The sequence below is a fragment of the Pelophylax lessonae genome, assembly GCF_965119305.1.
Source record: "Pelophylax lessonae genome assembly, chromosome: 4".
Classification (NCBI taxonomy): Eukaryota; Metazoa; Chordata; class Amphibia; order Anura; family Ranidae; genus Pelophylax; species Pelophylax lessonae.
The window spans coordinates 263,123,860-263,148,031 of NC_138771.1; the positions used below are offsets into that span (position 1 = coordinate 263,123,860).

A 24,172-nucleotide genomic window follows, 5' to 3' on the forward strand; every position below is an offset into this window, starting at 1 on the left:
TGAAGGTACGAACTAAAGAGTGCATGGCTAGGGGTCGCTGAAAGAAGATTGCTAAGGCAGACACCTGGCCCTTGATGGTACAAAAAGGAGGATCAAAAATGAGCGCCAACCGACTCACACCAAGAAATGTTAGCTTTTCCAGGTACGATGGTATATCTTGCTGGAAGCGGACTTCCTTGGCTTAACCACAGTAGGGATCACTGATCCAGACAAACTCCTATCCCTCAGTACCTGGCTTTCAATAGCGAAGCCAATAAAACCAGCAAATAATGCAGGATGGTAGCTTAGCCCTTGGGGCAACTTGTCTTATCTGAGAGAAAGCTCCCCCAAGGGACGTTTACGGCCACCAGGATGAAAGGAAGACCCTTGCTCTTGATTCCTCGCAGGAACTATGGAAGGAGCCTAAACCTAGGAGGATACTTGCCTTACCGTGGCCCTTGGATGCCTGCGGCATCTGCCAGAGGAACCTGTGATCTCGCCACGAACCTCGGCATCTTCCTGTGGAGCCGAACCTGCTAAAGCAGCTGCATGTAGGACTGTGCAAACAGAACTGTCTTTAAGGTGGATACCACCAGACTCCATTCTTTCTCCCGATTTGCATACAGGTTCTGTGTGACAGCAGCCGGTGAATCACGGCCTGCGTTTCCTGAAATTTGTCCAGAGGAAGGACCACCCTGGTCAAAATTAAAGTTTAGACCTAGGTAAATCAATTTCTTAGACAGATAGGGGGGACCTTGGGTAGTTGGGACATCACCTGAACCTTTGCAGGAATTAAATCAACACAAGGAGACTTCGGACCTAAAAAAAAAACCTGAAAAGAAGCTTTGCCCCCCTTTCTGGGAACCCCCAAAAGAAACATTTCGGGGATCTCCCTGACGCTCACAAAAGAAGTCCACATGGCCAGAAAGCAGCGAAGATGTCCCTTCACCCCAATAATGGGTGAGGGCAGACCTTCAGGCTGAAAGGGTCTTGTCTGCTGGTCGGGAGAAGCTAGCTCTAGGCTTAGCAGACCAAAGATGCTTGGAACCTCCCGGGGAAGATTTGAAAGATCTACTTCCCTTATTCTTCGTCCCAGAAGCACGAAATACATTTTATGTTCCGAGACAGCACAGAAGCTGTATCCAAAGCTGCATCACAAATAAACTGCAGCCCATGGACCAACTGGTCTGCTAAATCAACATAAGCAGCGGGAACCTGCTCATTCCCCAGGCCCTGGCGCAAAAGCTTGGCCCATTCAGTTAGCGTCTGAGACACCAGGGCTGAGGCAAAGACTGGCAGCATTGCCGGACCAGTCATAGTAAACCTGCTGCGTGCCACCGCTTTTCTGTCAGCCGGGTCCTTATAGGATGGGGATTCCTCTACTGGGATCACGGTTGCTTTATTCAACCTGACAACAGCAGGGTCCACCACTGGTGAACTAGTCCACTTTTTTAAAAGTGACTCCTCAAAAGGGTAACATACAGCAAAACATTTGGGGACTACAAAGGGTAATTTTGGTTGTTCCCATTCCTTACAGGAAAACCTGTCAAAATAAGGCACATAAGGAAACATCTTTGGAGTATGAAATTACCTATGCATACCAAACGATACAGCCACGTCTGACTACATCAGCCGCATCCTCCATTTTTGAAGTCTCATGCACTATAGTGAGAAGTGCGTCTACCAGCGCTTTTTTTATTCGCTGCTGCGACAATGGAGTAATCATCCTCACTATTGGATGGATCTGGGGGTTAAGTCCCCCTGGATGGGCTCCGTCCATGGCGGCATCAGGCTCAGAAAGAAATGAGACAGACTGGGCAAGGGAAGGTGGGGGTGACGCCTTTGCCCACACGCCACTTCCACCCAGGACACCAAGGACTGTAGGACAGCTGTCCGTGCAACCAAGGGAAGCTGGAGTTCCGAGGGATCTGCCACCTCCATGAGGGGGTGAGTGGGGGAGATGCGAGCCTGAGGCTCCATAAGGAAAGTAAGACCTTGCAGTGCAAAAACGATCTTTTGCCACCACTAAAGGATCCCCTCAAAGCTCAGGGTACCTATCAGCAGAGAAAGGGGTAACAGGGACCCCCAAAGGACTCACCCTACCGACCAGAGGAGCACAGAGAGTTGGAACCCAGCATCCTCATGGACGCCATCCCTGTTAATTTGTCCTGGGCACAGGAAGAAGAGGAAACTAAGCAGGAGCTTCGGCATCTTCAGTGTTTCCCAGAGTAAGGGAAAATGGCCCCCATGACATCTTCGTGCTACACAAACATGGCTACCAACCGGAGACCAGCCAGACTAGGGGAAAATTACCGCCATCAGCTACAAACCCAGAAGCATGCTGCCAGGATCTTCCCTGTGTCCTCTGCGCACCCCCTCCCCCTTCTCAAAGAGAAAAACAAAAGATGTAAGGAAGGAGAAAAAATTGCTAGGACCGAAGATCCCAGTCGGGAGCCAAGGTCCTCACTCCTGACTAGACAGATTAAAACTGATTACCTAGAGTAGAGGGGGTGTTATATACCAAGCTAAGGACGGTCCATGGGCGTAGCCAGGTGTTTTTTTGTTCTGCCTAGTCCTACTCCTGGAGGAGGCAATATATAAACACAGTAGTTCTGATTTATGGAGCGCTGTGTCAGTCGATGAACGAAAGAGAAATGTATTCAAATGTATGGTACGCTATATCAGGCAATTCCATGCGCAGTAACTCAATCAACATTGGGGGAGAAAAAAAAAAAAAAAAAACACAGGAAAGTGTCAAGACAAATGCAATAGATAAAAGAAAAAAAAAAAAAAAGCCAATTAAAAAATAGACTGTTCCAGGCAGAGCTGAAAAGGGGAGGGAAAAGGAGGACCCCCACCTAGCAAAAGCTGAGGCATGCTGGTAGCAGGAGGGGCAGGCGTACAATTGTTTTTCTTTGTTTACCAGTATAACTTCCTGTGTCCTTCAACGATCAACAATAAAGCAAAATGCTCAGCTACAACTTTGGGACCATCCTTTATACATTTTAGAAAAGTGTTCACCATCACCCCTTGAAAGGCTCATAATCATTAAAAATTAGGCATATTTTGCAAATTTATATGCATTTTCATGCATATTTATTCAGCAAGCACGTTGTAAAGCTGCATATTTAAAAGAAGTATAGTCTAAAAAGAGCTTGCCAAATAAATTGTAAATTTAAGGATTTAAAATGAGGTCTGTTGTATGAGTGGCTTGTAGCTCCTCATATACTCGCTGCTAATCATGTGTATAGACTATTAAAGATTTGCAGTATGAAAATAATAATGTAATAATACAATTACTCTGAAAAAAAAAAACAATGTTCCTACTTATTTGATGCATCAACAGTAAACTAGTTGTGTGAGAAAACAAGCACTGCAATATTCAACACAACCCAGGAAATATGGTTTTAAAGAGACAATGTCACATTTCACCAAAGTGATCGGATCTGTTAAAGCCAGCTTTCATCGCTGTTGCGCTTTGAATGAAAACTGCGCAGTCATGCAAAACTGTACCCATATGAAATTTGTATCATTTTTTTCACATAAATAAAGATTTCTGTTGATAGTATTTAATCACCACTGGGTTTTTATTTTTTTGCTAAACTAAAAAAAACTCGAAAATGTGCCCTATTGAGGCTGCACTGATGGACACCGATTGGCAGCACTGGTGGGACTGCACTGATAATCAGTGCCCTGATAATCCGTGCAGTTGTCCCTTTACTACAAGCTGGTTGTCGACTTTCTTCTTCTCTACACACGCTGGTAGCCTGAGGAAAGAAAATCTGATAACTGGCTTGTGTTTACATCCTGTGACCAGCTGTCACTACACACAGCTGATCACGTGGCAAAGGGCTGCTGTGATTAGCCCTTTACCCCGATCTGTGATCAGCGAAGTTTGAAAGACTCACAGAGCGTGCCACTGGGGGTGTGGGGGGCAAAACTAGGCTCACATCTAGCCATCTTTCGGCAAAAGCGCAGTCAGGAAGTAGTTAAAAATTTGTAAATCATTTTTTAACATAAAGGGAACATACTTTTGCACTAACAACTTCCCCAGCATGCCCAGAATTACTGCTTTGCAATAACTTATTAAATCCCACAGTTTGAAGAGACACTTACCTTATCCCTAATGTGAATGTTTGTTAAGTACTCCGAAGGGACATGGAAATCTAGAGGAAAAATGAAGAGAGAATGAAAACTAAACAAAAAAGAATCCATTTAGCTCTATCATTTGGGAGGGGTCTTGCTACATGTGAAAGTTATAATATAAAAGAAAAGCCAAGACCAATTATCAAATAAAAACAATTTGGCTATTTTAGACTAGAAAATCATTCTCTTATAAAACCATCACACAAAATAACCAAGTAAAACATACCGATATCTTGTGGTCGACATGGTGAGGATGCCCATGGCGATGCAAATTTCGGATAAAGATTTCTAGGTTTAAAATCAAAACAAGGATATAAGCACAAAAACAGACCCCCTTCAAATAAAATTTATGTTAAGGGATAGACAAAAAAAGAAAATCGTATTTTTGGTGCCAGCGTTTGGGAGCTGGCTGCATTTGCCACAACAACCAGGGGACTTGCGTGCCAATCTATGCTTAAGGCATACACATAGCAAATACAGATCTGATAGGCACTGACCCACATCAAGCTTGCAGCAAATTCAAAATGGAGAACGGTCGGAAATCCTCATCACTAGATTTGTGAAGGGTCTAGTGACTGGGGGAAAATAAAAGCCTAAGCATTCCAAATAGCCAGGAGAGGTCAACAATAGAAGCCAACTTGTTTTAGGACAGGTTTTCTTTAACCACTTGAGCTCCAGAAAGTTTTACACCCTTCATGACCCTAGCATTTTTACTATTCAGCACTGCACTACTTTAACTGGCAAATGCATGGTCATGCAATGCTGTACGCAAATTAAATTTAAATCTTTTTTCACATAAATGGAGCTTTTTGTGGTATACAACGACCACTAGGATTTTTATTTTTATTACATATATGTATAAAAAAAAAAAAAAAATACAATATTTTCTACTTTGTTATAAAACAGATCCAATAAAATCAAGCTTTTTTTATTATAAAAATTTAGGGCAAAATGTATTCTGCTTCATGTCTTTAATCTTTAATAAAAAAAAAAAAAAAAAAATGTCAATAAGTGTATATTAGTATAATAATTGGTTTGTGTGAAAGTTATAGCATCTACAATTATGTGTGTATATATATATACACACATATACACACACACACACATACATATATATACATACATGCATACACACAATATATTATATACATACATACATACATACATACACTGATGTACTACTGACGGCCTATCGTTTCTTGATCCTCAAAAATGCTGGGACAGTACAAATTCCCCCAAATTACCGCTTTTTGGAAAGTAGACAGTGAAGGATTTAATAAAGAGGCATGGTGAGTTTTTTTGAAGTTGTAATTTGTCAAAATATTTTAAAAAATTAAAAGTTTAATAAAAATGGATTTTTGTAAAATCTTACCGTAAAATCCTTTTCTCTTAGCTCATTGACAGATGTAGTCCTCGGTGATACAGCACCTTCGGGTTTATGTTGCCTCCACAGGAGTAGGACTAGACAGGAAATAAAATGCTCTGGCCACACCTTAGGGGCAGTCCCAGAGTGTATATCCTCTCTCTCTCTGCCTCAGCAAATCAGTTATGTCACGAAAGCAGTCTTTAGAGAATTTAACCCAACCCAACTCAAAAAAACAGAGGGGCGGGTACTACGTCTGTCAATGAGCTAAGAGAAAAGGATTTTACGGTAAGATTTTACAAAAATCCATTTTTCTCTATCGCTCATTGACAGACGTAGTCCTCGGTGATACAGCACCTTCGGGAAGTCCCAGAGCAGTATCCCAAATGAGGGGTGGGAAAATGGAAATCAAATCCAATCTAGAAGGCCCAACCGGTGCCAACTAGAAGTTTACAATGCTCATCCTTAATGATGAGACTCAACAAAAAAATTTTCAAACAGAAAAAACCCTCGAGGTAGACCACCGGTCTCCTCAAATAGCGGCCTGCAAAACCTTGCGGCCAAATGGAGGCATCCACCGATGCCATCACATCAATTTTATAAAATTTTGTAAAGGTATGTACCGACGACCAGGTGGCCGCCTTACATACCTGGACCACTGACGCCTGATGGCGAAAGGCCCAGGAAGTACTGAGCGCTCGAGTGGAGTGCGCCCTAACAGGGAACGGAGGACTCTGACCCTTAATAGAATAAGCCTGTACCACCATCTGTCTAATCCATTTGGCAATAGTCGCGGCAGATGCAGGCAACCCCTTTCTGGGGCCATCCGTGATCACAAAAAGTGAATCCGTCTTACGGAACGATTCCGTAGCTTTCAGGTATACTCTGATTGCCCGAACCACATCCAAGGAATGCAACGCATGTTCCCGATGATGATTGGGCTGAGGACACAAGGAAGGTAGTACAATATCTTCATTCAGATGAAAATCTGAAACCACCTTTGGAAGAAAGGATGGCTTAGGATGAAGCACTACCTTATCCCTATGAATCACTAAGTATGGGGACTGGCATGATAAAGCAGCCAGTTCTGACACCCTGCGTGCAGAAGTGATAGCCACCAAGAAGGCCACCTTCTGGGATAATGTAAGCAAGGGAATCTCCCTGATGTTTTCAAAAGGAGGTTTCTGTAGAACCGACAAAACCAAATTAAGATCCCAGGGCGGTAAGGGCGCGCGGACTGGTGGAGCCAGGTGCCGCACCCCCTGGATGAAATTCCGCACCAAGGACTTGGTAGCTAAAGGTTTCTGAAAGAAGATTGCTAATGCTGAAACTTGACCCTTGATGGTGCTCAAGGCTAGCTTCTGCTCAACCCCTTTCTGCAGAAAGGCCAATATTCGAGTCACCGAATAGGTACGTGGAGGAAATCCTAAAGATTCGCACCACGCGATATAAGTCTTCCATGTGTGATAATAGACTCTGCTGGAAGTCGCTTTCCTTGCTTTAATAAGGGTAGGAATGACTGAAGCTGACAACCCTCTGTCCTTCAGTACTTGGGTCTCAATGGCCAGGCCATTAAAACCAGCGACTGTAAAGCACAATGGTAGATTGGTCCTCGAGACCGCAGACACTCCCTGAGACGCGGTTCCCACGGAACGTCCGCGACTAGCAAGTCCAAGTCGGCCAGGCCGGCTTGGCGAGGCCAGCCTAGAATTTCTAGGACCACTGGCACTGACGGGATTTGAACCAGGCGTCCCTAGAGCTATCTGGCCCCGACCATCCGAGAAAGTCTGGTCGTTCTCTGTTCCCACACATTTATCCGACACCTGATTCCTATCAGGAACGGTGATCTCTCCTGGTTGAATCTCAGGGACCGAAGTCACCCGGCTAGAGGCTTCTTGGTCTGTCTGGTCAACCAGATCCGATTCCTGTGGGGAATTGAGACTAATCTTGGGAAGAGGTAAAGTAAAAGATCTGTTCAGGGAACGGTGACTGCCGCTCCCTGTAGCACTTAAATGTTGGAAGGGAAGAATCGCACCGGTAGTACCTTCAGGCTGTGTAATCCTTTGCTTCGGGTTTGGCTGAGTCGGTCCTCTGTTTGTCCGACCAGCCTTTCTTGAACCCTCCTGGAGGAGTCTTGCCTTTCCCGCTTGTTCCAGCCGGTCGTGCGAACCCTTTATGGGCGGTAAAGAAAGGTCCTCGCTTGTTGCGAGGTCCCTTAGCTTTAGCAGCCTGTGGCAAGAAAGTGCTCTTGCCCCCAGTGGCATCCTTAATGATTTCATCTAGGGTGGCCCCAAATAGGCGATTCCCCTGAAAGGGGAGATTCGTCAAGGTCTTTTTGGAACCTAGGTCAGCTGACCAGCATTTTAACCACAGCACACGTCTGAGGATTACCGCTGACATAGATGCATGCCCTAATAGGGGAGTAGTGTCCAAGGCTGCGTCACAGATAAACTGTAACCCTTGTATAATCTGTTCCATCAAATCAAAGGACGAAGTGTCCTCCACTGGGATAACCGTGGCTTTATTCAGCCTGGAAATAGGTGGATCCACCACTGGTGGTACCGTCCATTTCTTAATGAGGGATTCCTCAAACGGATAGCGTCTAGCAATACGCTTGGAAATAGTAAAGGTACGTTTAGAATGCTCCCATTCTCCTTTAATTTTATTACCAAAACACTTGGGTACAGGAAAAACCTTCACCGTTTTGATGGGCTTGTTAGTACCAAAGGGAATCTCTGTTTCAGTTGCCTCTGCCGGTAAAACCTCAAGTCTTAAGGTTTCCCGCACCGCCACAACTAGTGCGTCCACCAATGCTTCTTCCTGAATTATGGCGGAAGAATGCACGTCCTCCTCACTGTCTGAGGGAGATTTACCTGAGATAACAGCCCTTGCAGAGGGACCTGCAGCTGCAGTGACCATCTCTGAATGAGTCAGAGGTGTCAGATATTATAGGGGTAGGCGGGGGTCGCTTTCTTGACCCCCGTCCCTGACAGGCCGCCTCCACCCGAGCCACCATAGACTCCAAAACTGCTGTAAATGCATCCATGCTCTGTGCACCGGCGGGTCCCGAGGCCCCCTCGAGGGAAACAGGTGGGGGTACTTGTGTGGCAGGGTCCATGATTATTCCAGTAACTACCCGGAAACTTCAATCCAACTTAAATAAAAAAACTTTTTTTTTTCCAGACCCCCAGCGCCACAAAAAGCCCCTCAGTGTTACCTGCTAGGGATCCCTATCGAGCGAGAGAGAGAGAGAGAGAGATAGACCCCCAGGCTCACCACTTGATGCTCAGAGTTCACTTGCAACAGGTTACAGCGCTGTGTCCACAAACAGGAAATCTTTTGGCTGGCTGCCCAGGAAGAAAGGAGGCGGCTCCGCCCCTCTGCACGCCTTCCGGCGCCTCCCCTAGCTCCACGAGGTGTTGGAGTCACCTCAAACATGGCCGCCCCCATGCTGCAGACACGAGGCTACGCCAAAATGGTGGCCTTGTGCGATCTACGGCGGTTTGCACAGCATAGCGGCGTCCTGCAGTAACTAGGCATCGCAAAACCTCTCTCTCATGGAGATCAGCTTGACCGGCGGTACCGAACCCTGGCGGAACCGCATGGCCGTCGGGAGACCTGCTTCAGCTGGAGGAATGACCTGGCAAGCCGCATCCCTGTCCTGTGACTTCTGACAGGTAGGATACTTCTTGTAACACAGTAAGCTTCCAGTGCTGCCACATATTACAATCATTTAAACATACTTTGTAATTAGATTGTCAGCTCCCAAACCAAGCCTGCTGGCTTTTTGTACACAAAAATCACACTTAATTAGGGGGATCTGTGACCTGTTATAGGATAGAGGGGAACCCATCCTTACCATTACAGAGAGGGGCCCGCGTTCACCACAAGACCCGTCAGGGGGAAAAGGGGAACATACTACTCACCATACCGGAACCAGGCGGGCGCCATTCCTGACAGTACCCCTCTCCACCGAAGTTGGAGGGCTGTCGACCAATACGGACGCCGTGACTCATGGTCCTTGGCATTTCAGCGAGACGTTTAACTCGCAGGGTCAGTCCCTCCAGTGGGACAATGTCGCGGCCGACCCAGCGCGGAGCTATGGCCTGCACGCGCTCGTAGGCTGAACTGGGGTGACCACTGGATCTCAACATCCCGCCCGTCGCCCAGTTCAGCTTTCTTGCTTGAAGATCTCACAGGAACACTGGAGAAAAAAAGCTGTCTAAAAAATCTTTTCTAAGAAAAAAATCCTGCCAGGACCGAAGATCCCAGCAAGGTATCTAGGTCCTTACTCCTGACTAGACAGAAAAAAACTGATTTGCTGAGGCAGAGAGAGAGAGAGAGGATATACACTCTGGGACTGCCCCTAAGGTGTGGCCAGAGCATTTTATTTCCCGTCTAGTCCTACTCCTGTGGAGGCAACATAAACCCGAAGGTGCTGTATCACCGAGGACTACGTCTGTCAATGAGCGATAGAGAAAATGTGTTTTTTTCCACTTTTTTCTCTTTCACATTTGGTCACCAGTGCAGTACCAGTGTCATCATATGACTGGCGTGGTGGTGATCAAGGATACTGACTGGTGACCTTACAAAAAAAAAAAATCTAAAATGGTTATTACATTTTTAAACTCTTATTCATTTTTTTACATCCTGTCAGAGTAGTTTAATTTCACCATAGTGTCACTGTACTGCTCTGAGGGTTTTCAGGGATTATTTTTTAACGCCGTTATTGCTTATTCAGTGATGATCACTGCATAAGCAATAGTTTTAGCGGTCATGAATGGGTTAACCATTCATGGACAGCTTGCTTATGAACTGTGATTGGCTATAGCCAATCACATGGTACAGGTAGTTAGGTACCATGTGATTGCTTTGGGCCAGTCACAGATCACAACAGTAAGAAAGCCCTTCATGAAAGGCTGGTTGGATGGTAACCGTAATCCATTCATCTGATGGGACACAGCAGTCACAGACGGGGAGCACACTGCACATGCCTAACCTGGAAGAGGCTCTGTTACGCGCACACAATATATGCAGTATCTCACAAAAGGGAGTACACCCCTCACATCTTTGTAAATATTTTATTCTATCTTTTCATGTGACAACACTGAAGAAATGACACTTTTCTACAAAGTAAAGTAGTGAGTGTACAGCTTGTATAGGTGTAAATTTGCTGTCCCCTCAAAATAGCTCAACACAGCCAAAAATGTCTAAACAACTGGCATCAAAAGGGATTACAGCTCTAAGTGAAAATGTCCAAATTGGGCCCAACTAGCCATTTTCCCTCCCTGGTGTCATGCGACTGGTTAATGTTACAAGGTCTCAGGTGTGAATGGGGAACAGGTGTGTTAAATTTGGTGTTATCGCTCTCACTCTCTCATACTCGTCACTGGAAGTTCAACATGGCACCTCATGGCAAAGAACTCTGAGGATCGGAAAAAAAGAATTGTTGCGCTACATAAAGATGACCTAGGCTATAAGAAGATAGCCAAACCCTGAAACTGAGCTGCAGCACGGTGGCCAAGACCATACAGCGGGTTTAACAGGACAGGTTCCACTCAGAACAGGCCTCGCCATGGTCGACCAAAGAAATTGAGTGCACTTGCTCAACGTCATATCCAGAGTTTTTGTTTGGGAAATAGATGTACGAGTGCTGCCAGCATTGCTGCAGAGTTTGAATGGGTGGGGGGGGGGGGGTCAGCCTGTCAGTGTTCAGACCATACGTTGCACACTGCATCAAATTGTTTTGGATGGCTGTCCTACCAGAAGGAAGCCTCTTCCAAAGAGGATGCCCAAAAAAGCCCTCAAACAGTTTGCTGAAGACAAGCAGACTAGGGACATGGATTACTGGAACCATGCCCTGTGGTCTGATGAGACCAAGATAAACTTAATTGGTTCAAAATGGTGTCAAGGGTGTGTGGCAGTAACTAGGTGAGGCGTACAAAGACAAGTTGGTCTTACCTACAGTCAAGCATGGTGGTGGGAGTGTCATGGTCTGGGGCTGCATGAATGCTGCTGGCACTGGGGAGCTACAGTTCAATGAGGGAACCATGCATGCCAACATGAACTGGGAAATACTGAAGCAGAGCATGATCCCCCTCCTTTCGGAGACTGGGCCCCCGCCACTCCTCCTATCCAGTTCACATGTGTTTCTGCTGTCTCTTAGCCCCAGTGTGCTCTCCCGGTCGTCGTCGCCCACCCCCCCCCCCACTGTGCTCCCTCCCCTCTCCTGCAGGGCATGTGTCACAATAGAGAACCAGGAAAGGGGGTCGGTAAATATGTAATTTACCAGCTCCTTCCTTTTCTGAATGGACAGTCATAGTCAGTGACACTGTAAAAAAATAAAATAAAATGATAAAAAATACCAAAAAATTACTGACACCAGTGGGTGAACTTCCAGGATCACACTTGCGAACAGGCTTGGCATTCCACCACCGTGGGGAGGCCACAATATGGCAGGAAGGGGGCCCACTGCAGAAAATATACATATTTATATATTAGAGGTGCACTGAAATTTCGGCCACCGATAATTTCGGCCGAAAATGTGAGTATCCAATTTCAGCCGATAATGGGTTAAGGATGCCGAAAATGTATGGCCGCTGATATTGGCCAGCCAGATCCACTATCACTGCTATCCCCGGATTCAGGGGCGGTGTGCTGACAGTGTAGCACTACATTCTGCAGTGTGACTTCTTCCAGCACAGCGAGAGTGAGTGAGTCAGGGAGAGAGCAGAGCTGTCAGATCGGAGCTCTGATGTCGGGGATGGGGGGGGCTGAAATGTGGAGCTCCTCCTACCTTCCATCCACAGTCAGTCAGCATGCAGTAAAACACTCCTCCCCCGCCCCTCTCCAGCCCGCCACATTTGACTGAGAGCACCAGCAGATAGCTGCACGGCAAGAAGAAGGTATGACTAGAATTAGAGCAATGTCACATTGGAATGCTGGTGGACTGCAGTGTGTTCCAGATAGCTGTGTATTCAGGCATGGTGCAGGTTACCGATCAGCCTCCTCTCCCTTTCCCTCTATGTTTTATCTCCCTGAGCTGTACATTGCCTGATACACTGATAAGAAAGATGCTGCAGGAACACATGGCTGTTAACCATTTCAGCTTCCATTCAGCTAGTTTGAGCTCTGTGTGTACTGCATGGGTTTATTTTATTTTTGGAGGATTTACTGTTGGTTCAGGTTAGAAGTTTCAAAAACCCATTACCTGTTTACTGAACTCCACTAATCTTGAGCAGTTAACTAAGACAATTTTTATTTTGGAAATTGGATGTGCTTCTGTCTTCTGTCACTTTTACTGACTTGATCTTGCACAGCTGGTTTAAATAAATAGAGTGGAGCAGCCCTGCGATACCATACTGATGATACTCTACCAACCCCTTTGTGCTGCATTAGTGCAACCAGTATCAGTGCAACCAGTGTTAACACTGATACTGGTTGCACTAATGAAGCACAAAGGGGTTAATTAACTGCCACTGGTCGGTCACTAATGCATCAGTGACCAGCAGCGGCAATACATTAACCCCCTCATGCTGCATAATACTAATACCATTGGTAATTAAATTAACCTCTTGCCAACCCGTCACAGTACATATACTACATACTAGCTACAGGTGTACGTCGCTGCCTGTTTTTGGTGTATGCCCCTGTTCTATTTTAAAATCAATTGGGGGAAAAAAGTCATTTTCGGTTTTCGGCCAAGGGCATCCTGCATTTACGGTTTTGGCCCAGAATTTTCATTTCGGTGCATCCCTTTATATATATATATATATATATATATATATATATATATATATATATATATATATATATATATATATATATATATATATATATATATATAAACCATAACCGGATTTCAGGAACTAACACATAGCAAAACAACAGTTTTTCTATGTGCCTAGCTCACACAAAATACAGTGTGATGGTGCAGGGCTGAAAAAACGCAGCATGTCTGTATCCAGCACACAATGTCACAACAGTGCAACATACTGCCCTACAATGTACAAACATAAATGAAGTGTCACAATGTATGGCTTCCCAAAAAAAAAAAAAAAAAAGGTAAACAGTGCATTTGCACTAAAATGTAAATTGCACCACTCTTTACTAAAAAGACATTAAATCCATGCAGGATAGTGTGAACCTACCCTAAGGGTCATGCAAGTTTTCAGCTTTAGGGATAGGCCCCTTTCCCACTTGTACGACCTGAAAATTGTGCAACCGACGCGACTCGAAGCAATGCCTGTGTAATCTTGAGGTCTATGAACCTCAAGTTGCATCAAAGTAAGACCAAAGTAGTGCAGGGAATACTTTGAAATTGCACAGATATGAATGGTACTCATTGGAAATCATAGGGTATGACTTGTCCTGTGACTTGGGACTGCAAAGTCACATAAGTCGCACAAGTGTGAAAGGGGCCTTAGGCATTTGCAGGACATGAACTGTATATTGTAAGGTTTTGAGTAAGCAAAGCGTTAGGGGAGCCTAAGATTTGTTTTTAAGTCTATAAACTTGTAAGGGACATGCTCCCTGTGCTGAAACCAACACAATGCAAAGAAATCGGGTTCTAAGCTTAAAGTGAAAGCAACAGTTTTGTTGAGCTGCGATTTTACTGATACAAGCAAGTATACCGATGCATTTTTTTCACAGTTGAGTCACAGTTTACAATTAAAATGACACTAACAAAAAAAAAAAAAGGGGACACATGACAGGTATTCATAGACCATGAGGCATACCCAAGCAATAAAACTGAAACATGGGCAACCAACATAGCAGCATGAGGCTATTAACAAGCCAACAAGAAATACAAGGGTTTAGAGAACCCGTACAATATTCTCCACCTGTTAAACCTTGGAAAATGTGTAAACAGAGAGCCAGAGGACAGACTTGCAAAACTGGGAAACAGATGCTCGATGCTGAAAAGCCCAGGAAATGTTTACATCCCCGGTGCAAAGGACACTGATGGGAAAGGGAGGAACCTGAAATGATTGGTCTGATCAACCTGGAAAAGGAAGGCTCTTCATAAGACAGAGCTGCTAACTCAGAAACACACCTAACATATGATGGAAACCAAGAAAGGAATTTTCGGATTCAAAAGGGGGTCTCTGAAGAGCAGAGAGCAACAAGTTGAAATCCTAAAAGTGACACAAGAGGTCTAATTGGGGAGCAATTCCTCGTAGAAAAAGCTTTGATAAGAGATTGCGAGGCAAGTTTCGGGGGGGGGGGGGGCCTTTAAAACAAACCTGTCCCTTGATGGTATTCAGGGCTGGTAAAGGCCGGGCTGAAAAATGGCCAGAATATGAGTATTACTTTTCTTGAACCAGGCAGAGCAAGCCTTCCATGTGCAATGGTAAATCTTGCAGGAGTTGGATTTTTTTAAATCTGAGCAGGGTGAAAACAACTTCGATACCCTTATCGTTTAGAACTTGTGATTCAACGGTCCCATTAAATCCATGACTGAGAAGCATGATGGAACAGGGGGCCTTTCAATGTAAGTCTGGTCTGTCTGAAGGAGGCCAGTGCTAGACTGCATGTGTCGGGTGTACCACATTCTTTTGGACCAAATTTGATTTAATGAGAATCACCAGGACTCTTTTATCCTGCGGAGAAGGTAAGGGAGAATCATCAGATAAAAGGCATAAACCAGTTGAAATGGCAGGCAAAGAACCACCATAGCATTAACTGTGAAGGCGAGGGATCTCTGGTGTAAGTCACAAATTTGTACAGCTTGTGAGAAGGGAGGTTCTTTGTTATAGACACAGTATGATGGCTCTCTGTTCTAGAATGTGGATGAGTAGCTTTGTTTTCTGTGGGGATCATTTCCCTTGAACAGTCCAGGAGTAGTAAACTCTGCCCTAGCATCCAGGTGCCAACACCTGTGGAGGAGTGACGTTTCCAGTTTCAGGGCAGGATTGGAGGTCCACCATGTAAGGTGAATCCAATTTGACAGAGGCATTGGGAGATCCAAGGATTATATTGGCTTTTTTACATCTTCATGTTGGATTGAAGGTCTGAAGTAAAAAGGGAGCAAAGAAATGTGCCTCGAAGGAGGCCACCACGAGGCCTAGAACTCTCATACAGAAGCAAACTGAGGGGTGATCTCCTCCGGTGGGAGAAGGATTCTGGCTTGGGCTGTGTCCAAGATTAGACTCAGACAGACACTCTATAGATAGTGTGAGGGCTGGAGGTTAGACTTTGGGAAGTTGATTATCCAGCCAAAGATTTTAAGGAACTGGATGGTTGTTTAAATGCTGGCAGACAAGGTTTTGGCTGAGGAAATGCAGAAAGCCATGATGGGAAAGTGCCGTGGGGTACATCTTTCACAACTTTCACAGGGATAGAAACTCAATTTTGTACCCCTTTGAAGTGACAGACTAGACCCAGAGGTCAGGGATCAAAACTAGTGCAAAGGCCAACATGCACCCCCCCCCCCCACTCCTAGGAGCAGGGGCTCCCCTTTTGTCAGGAGTGCTTCTGGGAAGGCTTGGTAGACCAAAGCGTCTAATAAAAGAAAGTTTTAGGGGTTGGTTTAGAGGTGGAAGTCTTGGGAGAAAGGAAGTATCCATTTCTTTGCATAGAGGCAAGTGTGGGAGGGCTTTTTCTTGTGGGGCAGGCCTCGTTGACTCCTTTCCGAATGTAGCATTTATGGTTGTGGCAAAAAAACTAAATTTTGGTCTCATTCCAAATGACTTTATGCCAGAAGGTTTGAGGCTTGTCTCTGTGCCGTTTGGCGTATTGTAAGTGGGATACTTTGTGGCATTTGCGTAGTAATGGCTTTCTTCTGGCAACTCGACCATGCAGCCTATCGTTCAAGTGCCTCCTTATTGTGCATCTTGAAACAGCCACACCACATGTTTTCAGAGAGTTCTGTATTTCACCTGAAGTTATTTGTGGGTTTTTCTTTGCATCCCAAACAACTTTCCTGGCAGTTGTGGCTGAAATCTTAGTTGGTCTACCTGACCGTGGTTTTTGTTTCAACAGAACCCCTCATGTTCCACTTCTTGATTAGAGTTTTAAACACTGCTGATTGGCATTCTCAATTCCTTAGATATCTTTTTATATCCCTTTCCTGTTTTATACAGTTCAACTACCTTTTCCCACAGATCCTTTGACAATTTTTTTGCTTTCCCCATGACTCAGAATCCAGAAATGTCAGTGCAGCACTGGATGAAAGATGCAAAGGTTGGTCAGGAAACTCACTGACCTTTTATACACACACATTACAAACAGATCACAGGTGAGGATGGTTACCTTTAATAGCCATTCAAACCCCTTTGTGTCAACTTGTGTGCATGTTATCAGGCCAAAATCGCCAGGGTATGTAAACTTTTGATCAGGGTCATTTGGGTAGTTTCTGTTGTCATTATGGTTTAAAAAAAGAGTAAACACAGTTGACTGATAATAAATGGCTTCAGCCAAACACTAACCATGAGTGAAAGAAAAGTTTTTGCGTTATTCATATTCTCGGAACAATGGCCAAGAAATCATAAATTTTGCCAGGGTATGTAAACTTATGAGCACAACTGTACCTCTTTCTTCTGAGTCCAAGTCCAAATAGGAAGGAAAAAAACATTTTTAAAACTACTAAAACTGCTAGAGACAAAATGGCAGGTGGTACCATGATAAAGTGTATAACACCCAAATCTTTAACCACTAAAACTGCATATAGTGTGCCAAGCCTTGCGGATAGTAGTGATAAAGCCAGGTACAAGGAAACCCCTTCTCATCTTATCCACGATGTTGGCCTATTAAAAAAGTTCCAAGCTTCCCCTATCATGGTGGGTATACCACCGAAGGAGTGTTCAAGGACTGGGAACCACAGAAATAGACCACAGCCCTAGACCAATATAGCAATCCACAGCTAACTTCATATTGAACTTTGTGTCAAGGTGAGCACTTAACACAGGATCCAGTGCCCAAAACGACCATTACGGGCCGGCCCTGCACAGTGGGGTCTGGGTATAGTACCAAATGTACACATTAAGGGCAAACAAGCAAGAATCCGCTAGATAGCAAAAGGCAATAAGAAATCAGGTGTTGATAAAAATTTAAGATGAAAAAACGTCAATGGTTAAAAATAAAAGGGAATAAAAAAAAAACACATATCCAGGGGTAGAACAGGTCAATCACCTAAAGGCGCTAGCCTACAACGGGAGCGTCACGGAGTGGCTGGGGTTATAGAGGTATGCACTTGGGGTGGCAAACAGTTCAATCACCCGAAAGTAAAAAAAGTGTCAAAATATAAAGTCATGGTCTATGAACACCAGTCCTGTAAGATTAGGATATAAATTTTTTACAAAACAAAAACTTTATATTGGCTCTGACTTCTGACACTTCAGGGAGGCACAACATTCCCACAATGCTTTCTTCCTGTATTTTAAAAGAGTTGTAAAGTCAGGAAGATTTTTTTTTATCTCAATGCATTCTATGCATTAAGATAAAAAGCCTTCTGTGTGTAGCAGCCCCCCAAAATACTTACCTCTGAGCCCCATCTCTGTCTAGCGATGTCCAAAAGTCCTTCAGCCGCTAGGGACTCTCTCTACTGATTGGTTGAAACACAGCCGTGGTGTCATTGGCTCCCGCACCTGTCAAAGTCAGCTAGCCAAGCAGGAGAGAGAGGGGTGGGTCCGAACCGCAGCTCCGTGTCTGAATGGACACAGGGAGCTGTGACTGCTTGCTGTGGGGGCACACGACAGGAGGGAGGGTCTAGGAGCAGCAAAGAGGGACCTGGGAGGATCCAGGCTGCCCTGTGCAAAACTAACTGCACAGGAGATAACTATACCTTTGTTTTTTTTTAAACCGAGACTTTACAATCCCTCTAAGCACCCAGAACTGATGAGGCATGGTGACATTGGGTATTTTGTAATGGCTTTTTAGTTTTAGGGTGAACAGGATCTTGAAATTCCGGTTCTCGGACATCTATTCCTTACTAGAAAGCTGTCAGCAGATTTTATCACTAGAACATAGAAACTCCTAAAATACACACAATAAGGTTTAAGATCATTTTAATTCTATTAGAAATAATCATGTTTTGTATAAATGAAAAGAAAAAAAAGTTAAGATTTTTCACACTAAAAATCTGAAGGTCTTTGTCTTTTGATTCAAAATGATTTGGGGGTCAACTAAAGTATGTAGCCATTGTGCTTTTCAACAATTACATTTCAAAGTATTAATGTAAAATAAAGGTCATCCCTTCATGCAACAGAGAGTTGCCCAATATCACACTAGCAAAAAAGATGAAATTTTAAAAGAACTTTACTTCAAAGCTCCATATAACTAGAGCCAATTCATTCTAGTACTTAAAGAATACCGGTCTTGATATAGAATACCGGTCTTGATATAAATGGATTTTTGTAAAATCTTACCGTAAAATCCTTTTCTCTTAGCTCATTGACAGACGTAGTCCTCGGTGATACAGCACCTTCGGGTTATGTTGCCTCCACAGGAGCAGGACTAGACAGGAAATTAAAATGCTCTGGCCACACCCTAGGGGCAGTCCCAGAGGGTATACCCTCTCTCTCTCTGCCTCAGCAAATCAGTTATGTCAAAAAGCAGTCTTTAGAGATTTTAACCCAACCCAACTAAAAAACAGAGGGGCGGGGACTACGTCTGTCAATGAGCTAAGAGAAAAGGATTTTACGGTAAGATTTTACAAAAATCCATTTTTCTCTATCGCTCATTGACAGACGTAGTCCTCGGTGATACAGCACCTTCTGGACGTCCCAGAGCAGTATCACAAATGAGGGGTGGGAAAATGGAAATCAAATCCCAATCTAGAAGGCCCAACCGGTGCCAACTAGAAGTTTACAATGCTCATCCTTAATGATGAGACTCAACAAAAAAGAAATTTTTCAAACAGAAAAAAACCCTCGAGGTAGACCACCGGTCTCCTCAAATTGCGGCCTGCAAAACCTTGCGGCCAAATGAGGCATCCACCGATGCCATCACATCAATCTTATAGAATTTTGTAAAGGTATGTACCGACGACCAGGTGGCCGCCTTACATACCTGGACCACTGACGCCTGATGGCGAAAGGCCCAGGAAGTACTGAGCGCTCGAGTGGAGTGCGCCCTAACAGGGAACGGAGGACTATGACCCTTAATAGAATAAGCCTGTACCACCGTCTGTCTAATCCATTTGGCAATGGTCGCGGCAGATGCAGGCAAACCCTTTCTGGGGCCATCCGTGATCACAAAAAGTGAATCCGTCTTACGGAATGATTCTGTAGCTTTCAGGTATGCCCTGATTGCCCGAACCACATCCAAGGAATGCAACGCATGTTCCCGATGATGCTTGGGCTGAGGACACAAGGAAGGTAGTACAATATCTTCATTCAGATGAAAATCTGAAACCACCTTAGGAAGAAAGGATGGCTTAGGATGAAGTACTACCTTATCCCTATGAATCACTAGGTATGGGGACTGGCATGATAATGCAGCCAGTTCTGACACCCTGCGAGCAGAAGTGATAGCCACCAAGAAGGCCACCTTCTGGGATAAAGTAAGCAAGGGAATCTCCCTGATGTTTTCAAAGGGAGGTTTCTGTAGAACTGACAAAACTAAATTAAGATCCCAGGGCGGTAAGGGCGCGCGGACTGGTGGAGCCAGGTGCCGCACCCCCTGGATGAAATTCCGCACCAAGGACTTGGTAGCTAAAGGTTTCTGAAAGAAGATTGCTAATGCTGAAACTTGACCCTTGATGGTGCTCAAGGCTAGCTTCTGCTCAACCCCTTGTTGCAAAAAAGCCAATATTCGAGTCACCGAATAGGTACGTGGAGGAAATCCTAAAGATTCGCACCACGCAATACAAGTCTTCCATGTGTGATAATAGACCTTGCTGGAAGTCGCTTTCCTTGCTTTAATAAGGGTAGGAATGACTGAAGCTGACAAACCTCTGTCCTTCAGTACTTGGGTCTCAATGGCCAGGCCATTAAAACCAGCGACTGTAAAGCACAATGGTAAATTGGTCCTTGAGACCACAGACACTCCCTGAGACGAAGTTCCCACGGAACGTCTGCGACTAGCATGTCCAAGTCGGCCAGGCCGGCTTGACGAGGCCAGCCTAGAATTTCTAGGACCACTGGCGCTGACTGGATCTGAACCAGGCGTCCCTAGAGCTATCTGGCCCCGACCATCCGAGAAAGTCTGGTCGTTTTCTGTTCCCACACATTTATCAGATACCTGATTACTATCAGGAAGGGTGATCTTTTCTGGTTGAACCTCAGGGACCGAAGTCACCCGGCTAGAGGCTTCTTGGCCTGTCTGGTCAACCAGATCCGATTCCTGTGGGGAATAGAGACTAATCTTAGGAAAAGGTAAAGGAAAAGATCTATTCAGGGAACGGTGACTACCGCTCCCTGTAGTACTTAAATGTTGGAAGGGAAGAATCGCACCGGTAGTTCTAATGTCCTGAATACCGGTGAAAACGCCCCCCCACCCTCAAACCGGGTGGGGGCGCACCTTCAGGCTGTGTACTCCTTTGCTTCGGGTTTGGCTGAGTTGGTCCTCTGTTTGTCCGACCAGCCTTTCTTGAAACCTCCTGGAGGAGTCTTGCCTTTCCCGCTTGTTCCAGCCGGGCGTGCGAACCCTTTATGGGCGGTAAAGAAAGGTCCTCGTTTGTTGCGAGGTCCCTTAACTTTAGCAGCCTGTGGCAAAAAAGTGCTCTTGCCCCCAGTGGCATCCTTAATGATTTCATCTAGGGTGGCCCCAAATAGACGATTCCCCTGAAAGGGGAGATTCGTCAAGGTCTTTTTGGAACCTAGGTCAGCTGACCAGCATTTTAACCACAGCACACGTCTGAGGATTACCGCTGACATAGATGCATGCCCTAATAGGGGAGTAGTGTCCAAGGCTGCGTCACAGATAAACTGTAGCCCTTGTATAATCTGTTCCATCAAATCAGATGTTTCCTGGGGAATATCTTTTCCCCTAAGGTCTTGGCGTACCAATCTCGCCCATTCCGTAAGTGTCTGGGAAACTAGACCAATAACAATTACTGGTCTAAATGCTGACCCTATCAGAGAGAAGATAGTGCGGGACTCTGCTTCCATCTTTCGATCCACCGGATCCTTAAAGGACGAAGTGTCCTCCACTGGGATAACCGTGGCTTTATTCAGCCTGGAAATAGGTGGATCCACCACTGGTGGTACCGTCCATTTCTTAATGATGGATTCCTCAAACGGATAGCGTCTAGCAATACGCTTGGAAATAGTAAAGGTACGTTTAGAATGCTCCCATTCTCCTTTAATCTTATTACCAAAACACTTGGGTACAGGAAAAACCTTCACCGTTTTGATGGGCTTGTTAGTACCAAAAGGAATCTCTGTTTCAGTTGCTTCTGCCGGTAAAACCTCAAGTTTTAAGGTTTCCTGCACTGCCACAACTAGTGCGTCCATCAATGCTTCTTCCTGAATTATAGCGGGAGAAGAAACGTCCTCCTCACTGTCTGAGGGAGCTTTACCTGAGGTAACAGCCCTTGCAGAGGGACCTGCAACTGCAGTGACCATCTCTGAATCTGAGTCAGAGGTGTCAGATAATATAGGGGTAGGCGGGGGTCGCTTCCTTGACCCTCGTCCCTGACAGGCCGCCTCCACCCGAGCCACCATAGACTCCAAAATTGCTGTAAATGCCTCCACACCGGCGGGTCCCGTGGCCCCCTCGAGGGAAACAGGTGGGGGAATTTGTGTGGCAGGGTTCATGATTATTCCAGTAACTTCCCGGATAATATAAAAATAAAAAACTTTTTTTTTTTTTTTTTTTTTTTTTTTCAGACCCCCAGCGCCACAAAAGCCCCTTAGTGTTACCTGCTAGGGATCCCTATCGATCGAGAGAGAGAGAGAGAGATAGACCCCCAGGCTCACCACTTGATGCTCAGAGTTTAACTGCAACAGGTTACAGCGCTGTCTTAACAGGAAGTCTTTTGGCTGGCTGCCCAGGAAGAAAGGAGGCGGCTCCGCCCCTCTGCACACCTTCCGGCGCCTCCCCTAGCTCCACGAGGTGTTTGGATCACCTCAAACATGGCCGCCCCCATGCTGGAGACACGAGGCTACGCCAAAATGGCGGCTCGTGCAATCCAGCAAAAAAAAAAATGGCGGCGGCCTGTACCGAATAGCGGTGTGCTGCAGGGCACACAACACTATCTCTGCATGGGGATTTGGCGTGGTTGGCGGTACCGGCATGGCCGTTCGGAAGGCCTGCTATAGCTGGAGATTTGACTAGGAAGGCAGTCTACATGTCCGTGGCTTCTGACTGGTAGGTACCTTATTCTTTATCACAGTAAGATTCCCAGACTGCCACTGATTACAATCTTTTAAACATGTATACAATTAGATTGTTAGCTCCCAAACCAAGCCTCCTGGCTTTTTTGCACATAAAATCACACTCAAAGTAGGGGGATCTGTGCCATGTTATAGGATAGAGGGGGACTCTATCTTACCAAACAGAGAGGGGCCCGCGTTCACCACAAGACCCGTCAGGGGGAAAAGGGGGAACATACTACTCACCATACCGGAACCAGGCGGGCACCAACTCCTGACAGTACCCCTCTCCACCGGGGCGGGAGGGCTGTCGACCAATACGGACGCCGTGACTCATGGTCTTTGGCGTTTCAGCGAGACGTTTAACTCGCGGGGTCAGTCCCTTAATGGGACTTTTGTCGCGGCCGACCCAGCGCGGAGCTATGGCCTGCACGCGCTCGTAGGCTGAACTGGGGTGACCACCGGATCTCAACATCCAGCCCGTCGCCCAGTTCAGCTTTCTTGCTTGAAGATCTCACAGGAACACTGGAGAAAAAAGATGTCTAAAAAATCTTAAGAAAAAAATCTTGACAGGACCGAAGATCCCAGCAAGGTATCTAGGTCCTTACTCCTAACTAGACAGAAAATAACTGATTTGCTGAGGCAGAGAGAGAGAGGGTATACCCTCTGGGACTGCCCCTAGGGTGTGGCCAGAGCATTTTAATTTCCTGTCTAGTCCTGCTCCTGTGGCGGCAACATAACCCGAAGGTGCTGTATCACCGAGGACTACGTCTGTCAATGAGCGATAGAGAAACAGTATCTTATATGCCTTGAAAAATCAAGGCTGCCATTGCTGCGGTGCATATTTACTTGGAGGCCAGAAATGATAGGTGTACTTTCAATTTTTGGCAATGATAAAGCTTCAAACAAACATACAGTACATTACAAAGTCAGGCACTACTAAGTGCAACTCATTCAGGGCAAAGTTACAACTAATACTTACCTCTCCTGCACTTCCCTGCGGGCACCGAGTAACAGTCCATGAGCTCAGTTCTCAAGCTCAAAACAAGACTAAGGACAATTCCCAGACTCTGGTAAGCAGGCCTGACCACTGATCGCTTAGGTGCTGAGCACTGCATTGTGGGATGAATGGGAAAAGATCACTTGCTTCCCCACACCCAAAAGTACAGTGTATGTCATAATGTGCTGGGGAGTGTCGGAAAGGTAGGTATCTGTAAAGGTGAGGGTAGACTAGTTTGCCCTGACGAGGCAACATGGTAGCTTTAACTTAAGAGAAGAAAAAAAATACTGAAACTCACAATTCATGAAAAAGCCTACTTTCTAAATGTCTCCTTTCCAGTCTGTCATACGTCCTAGAAACCTGACATAGAGAACCAATGGGATGCTAGGGGCAACACAGATCGTTCTTTGAGAAACAGTATATTTA

The 24,172-nt window shown here is 45.4% G+C and overlaps 1 protein-coding gene across 4 annotated transcripts in view; it reads right to left on the reverse strand.

The window, feature by feature from the left end:
- Nucleotides 1-24,172, reverse strand: part of CNOT2 (CCR4-NOT transcription complex subunit 2) — a 186,568-nt gene that overhangs the window by 21,447 nt on the left and 140,949 nt on the right. For all 4 annotated transcript variants that reach the window (XM_082256076.1, XM_082256079.1, XM_082256078.1 and 1 more), the window contains exons 11-12: nt 4,352-4,413; nt 4,096-4,145 (exon numbers count right to left, since the gene is read on the reverse strand). In XM_082256076.1, coding sequence (XP_082112202.1) covers nt 4,096-4,145; nt 4,352-4,413 — 112 coding nt within the window. The remainder of the gene's footprint in view (nt 1-4,095; nt 4,146-4,351; nt 4,414-24,172) is intronic.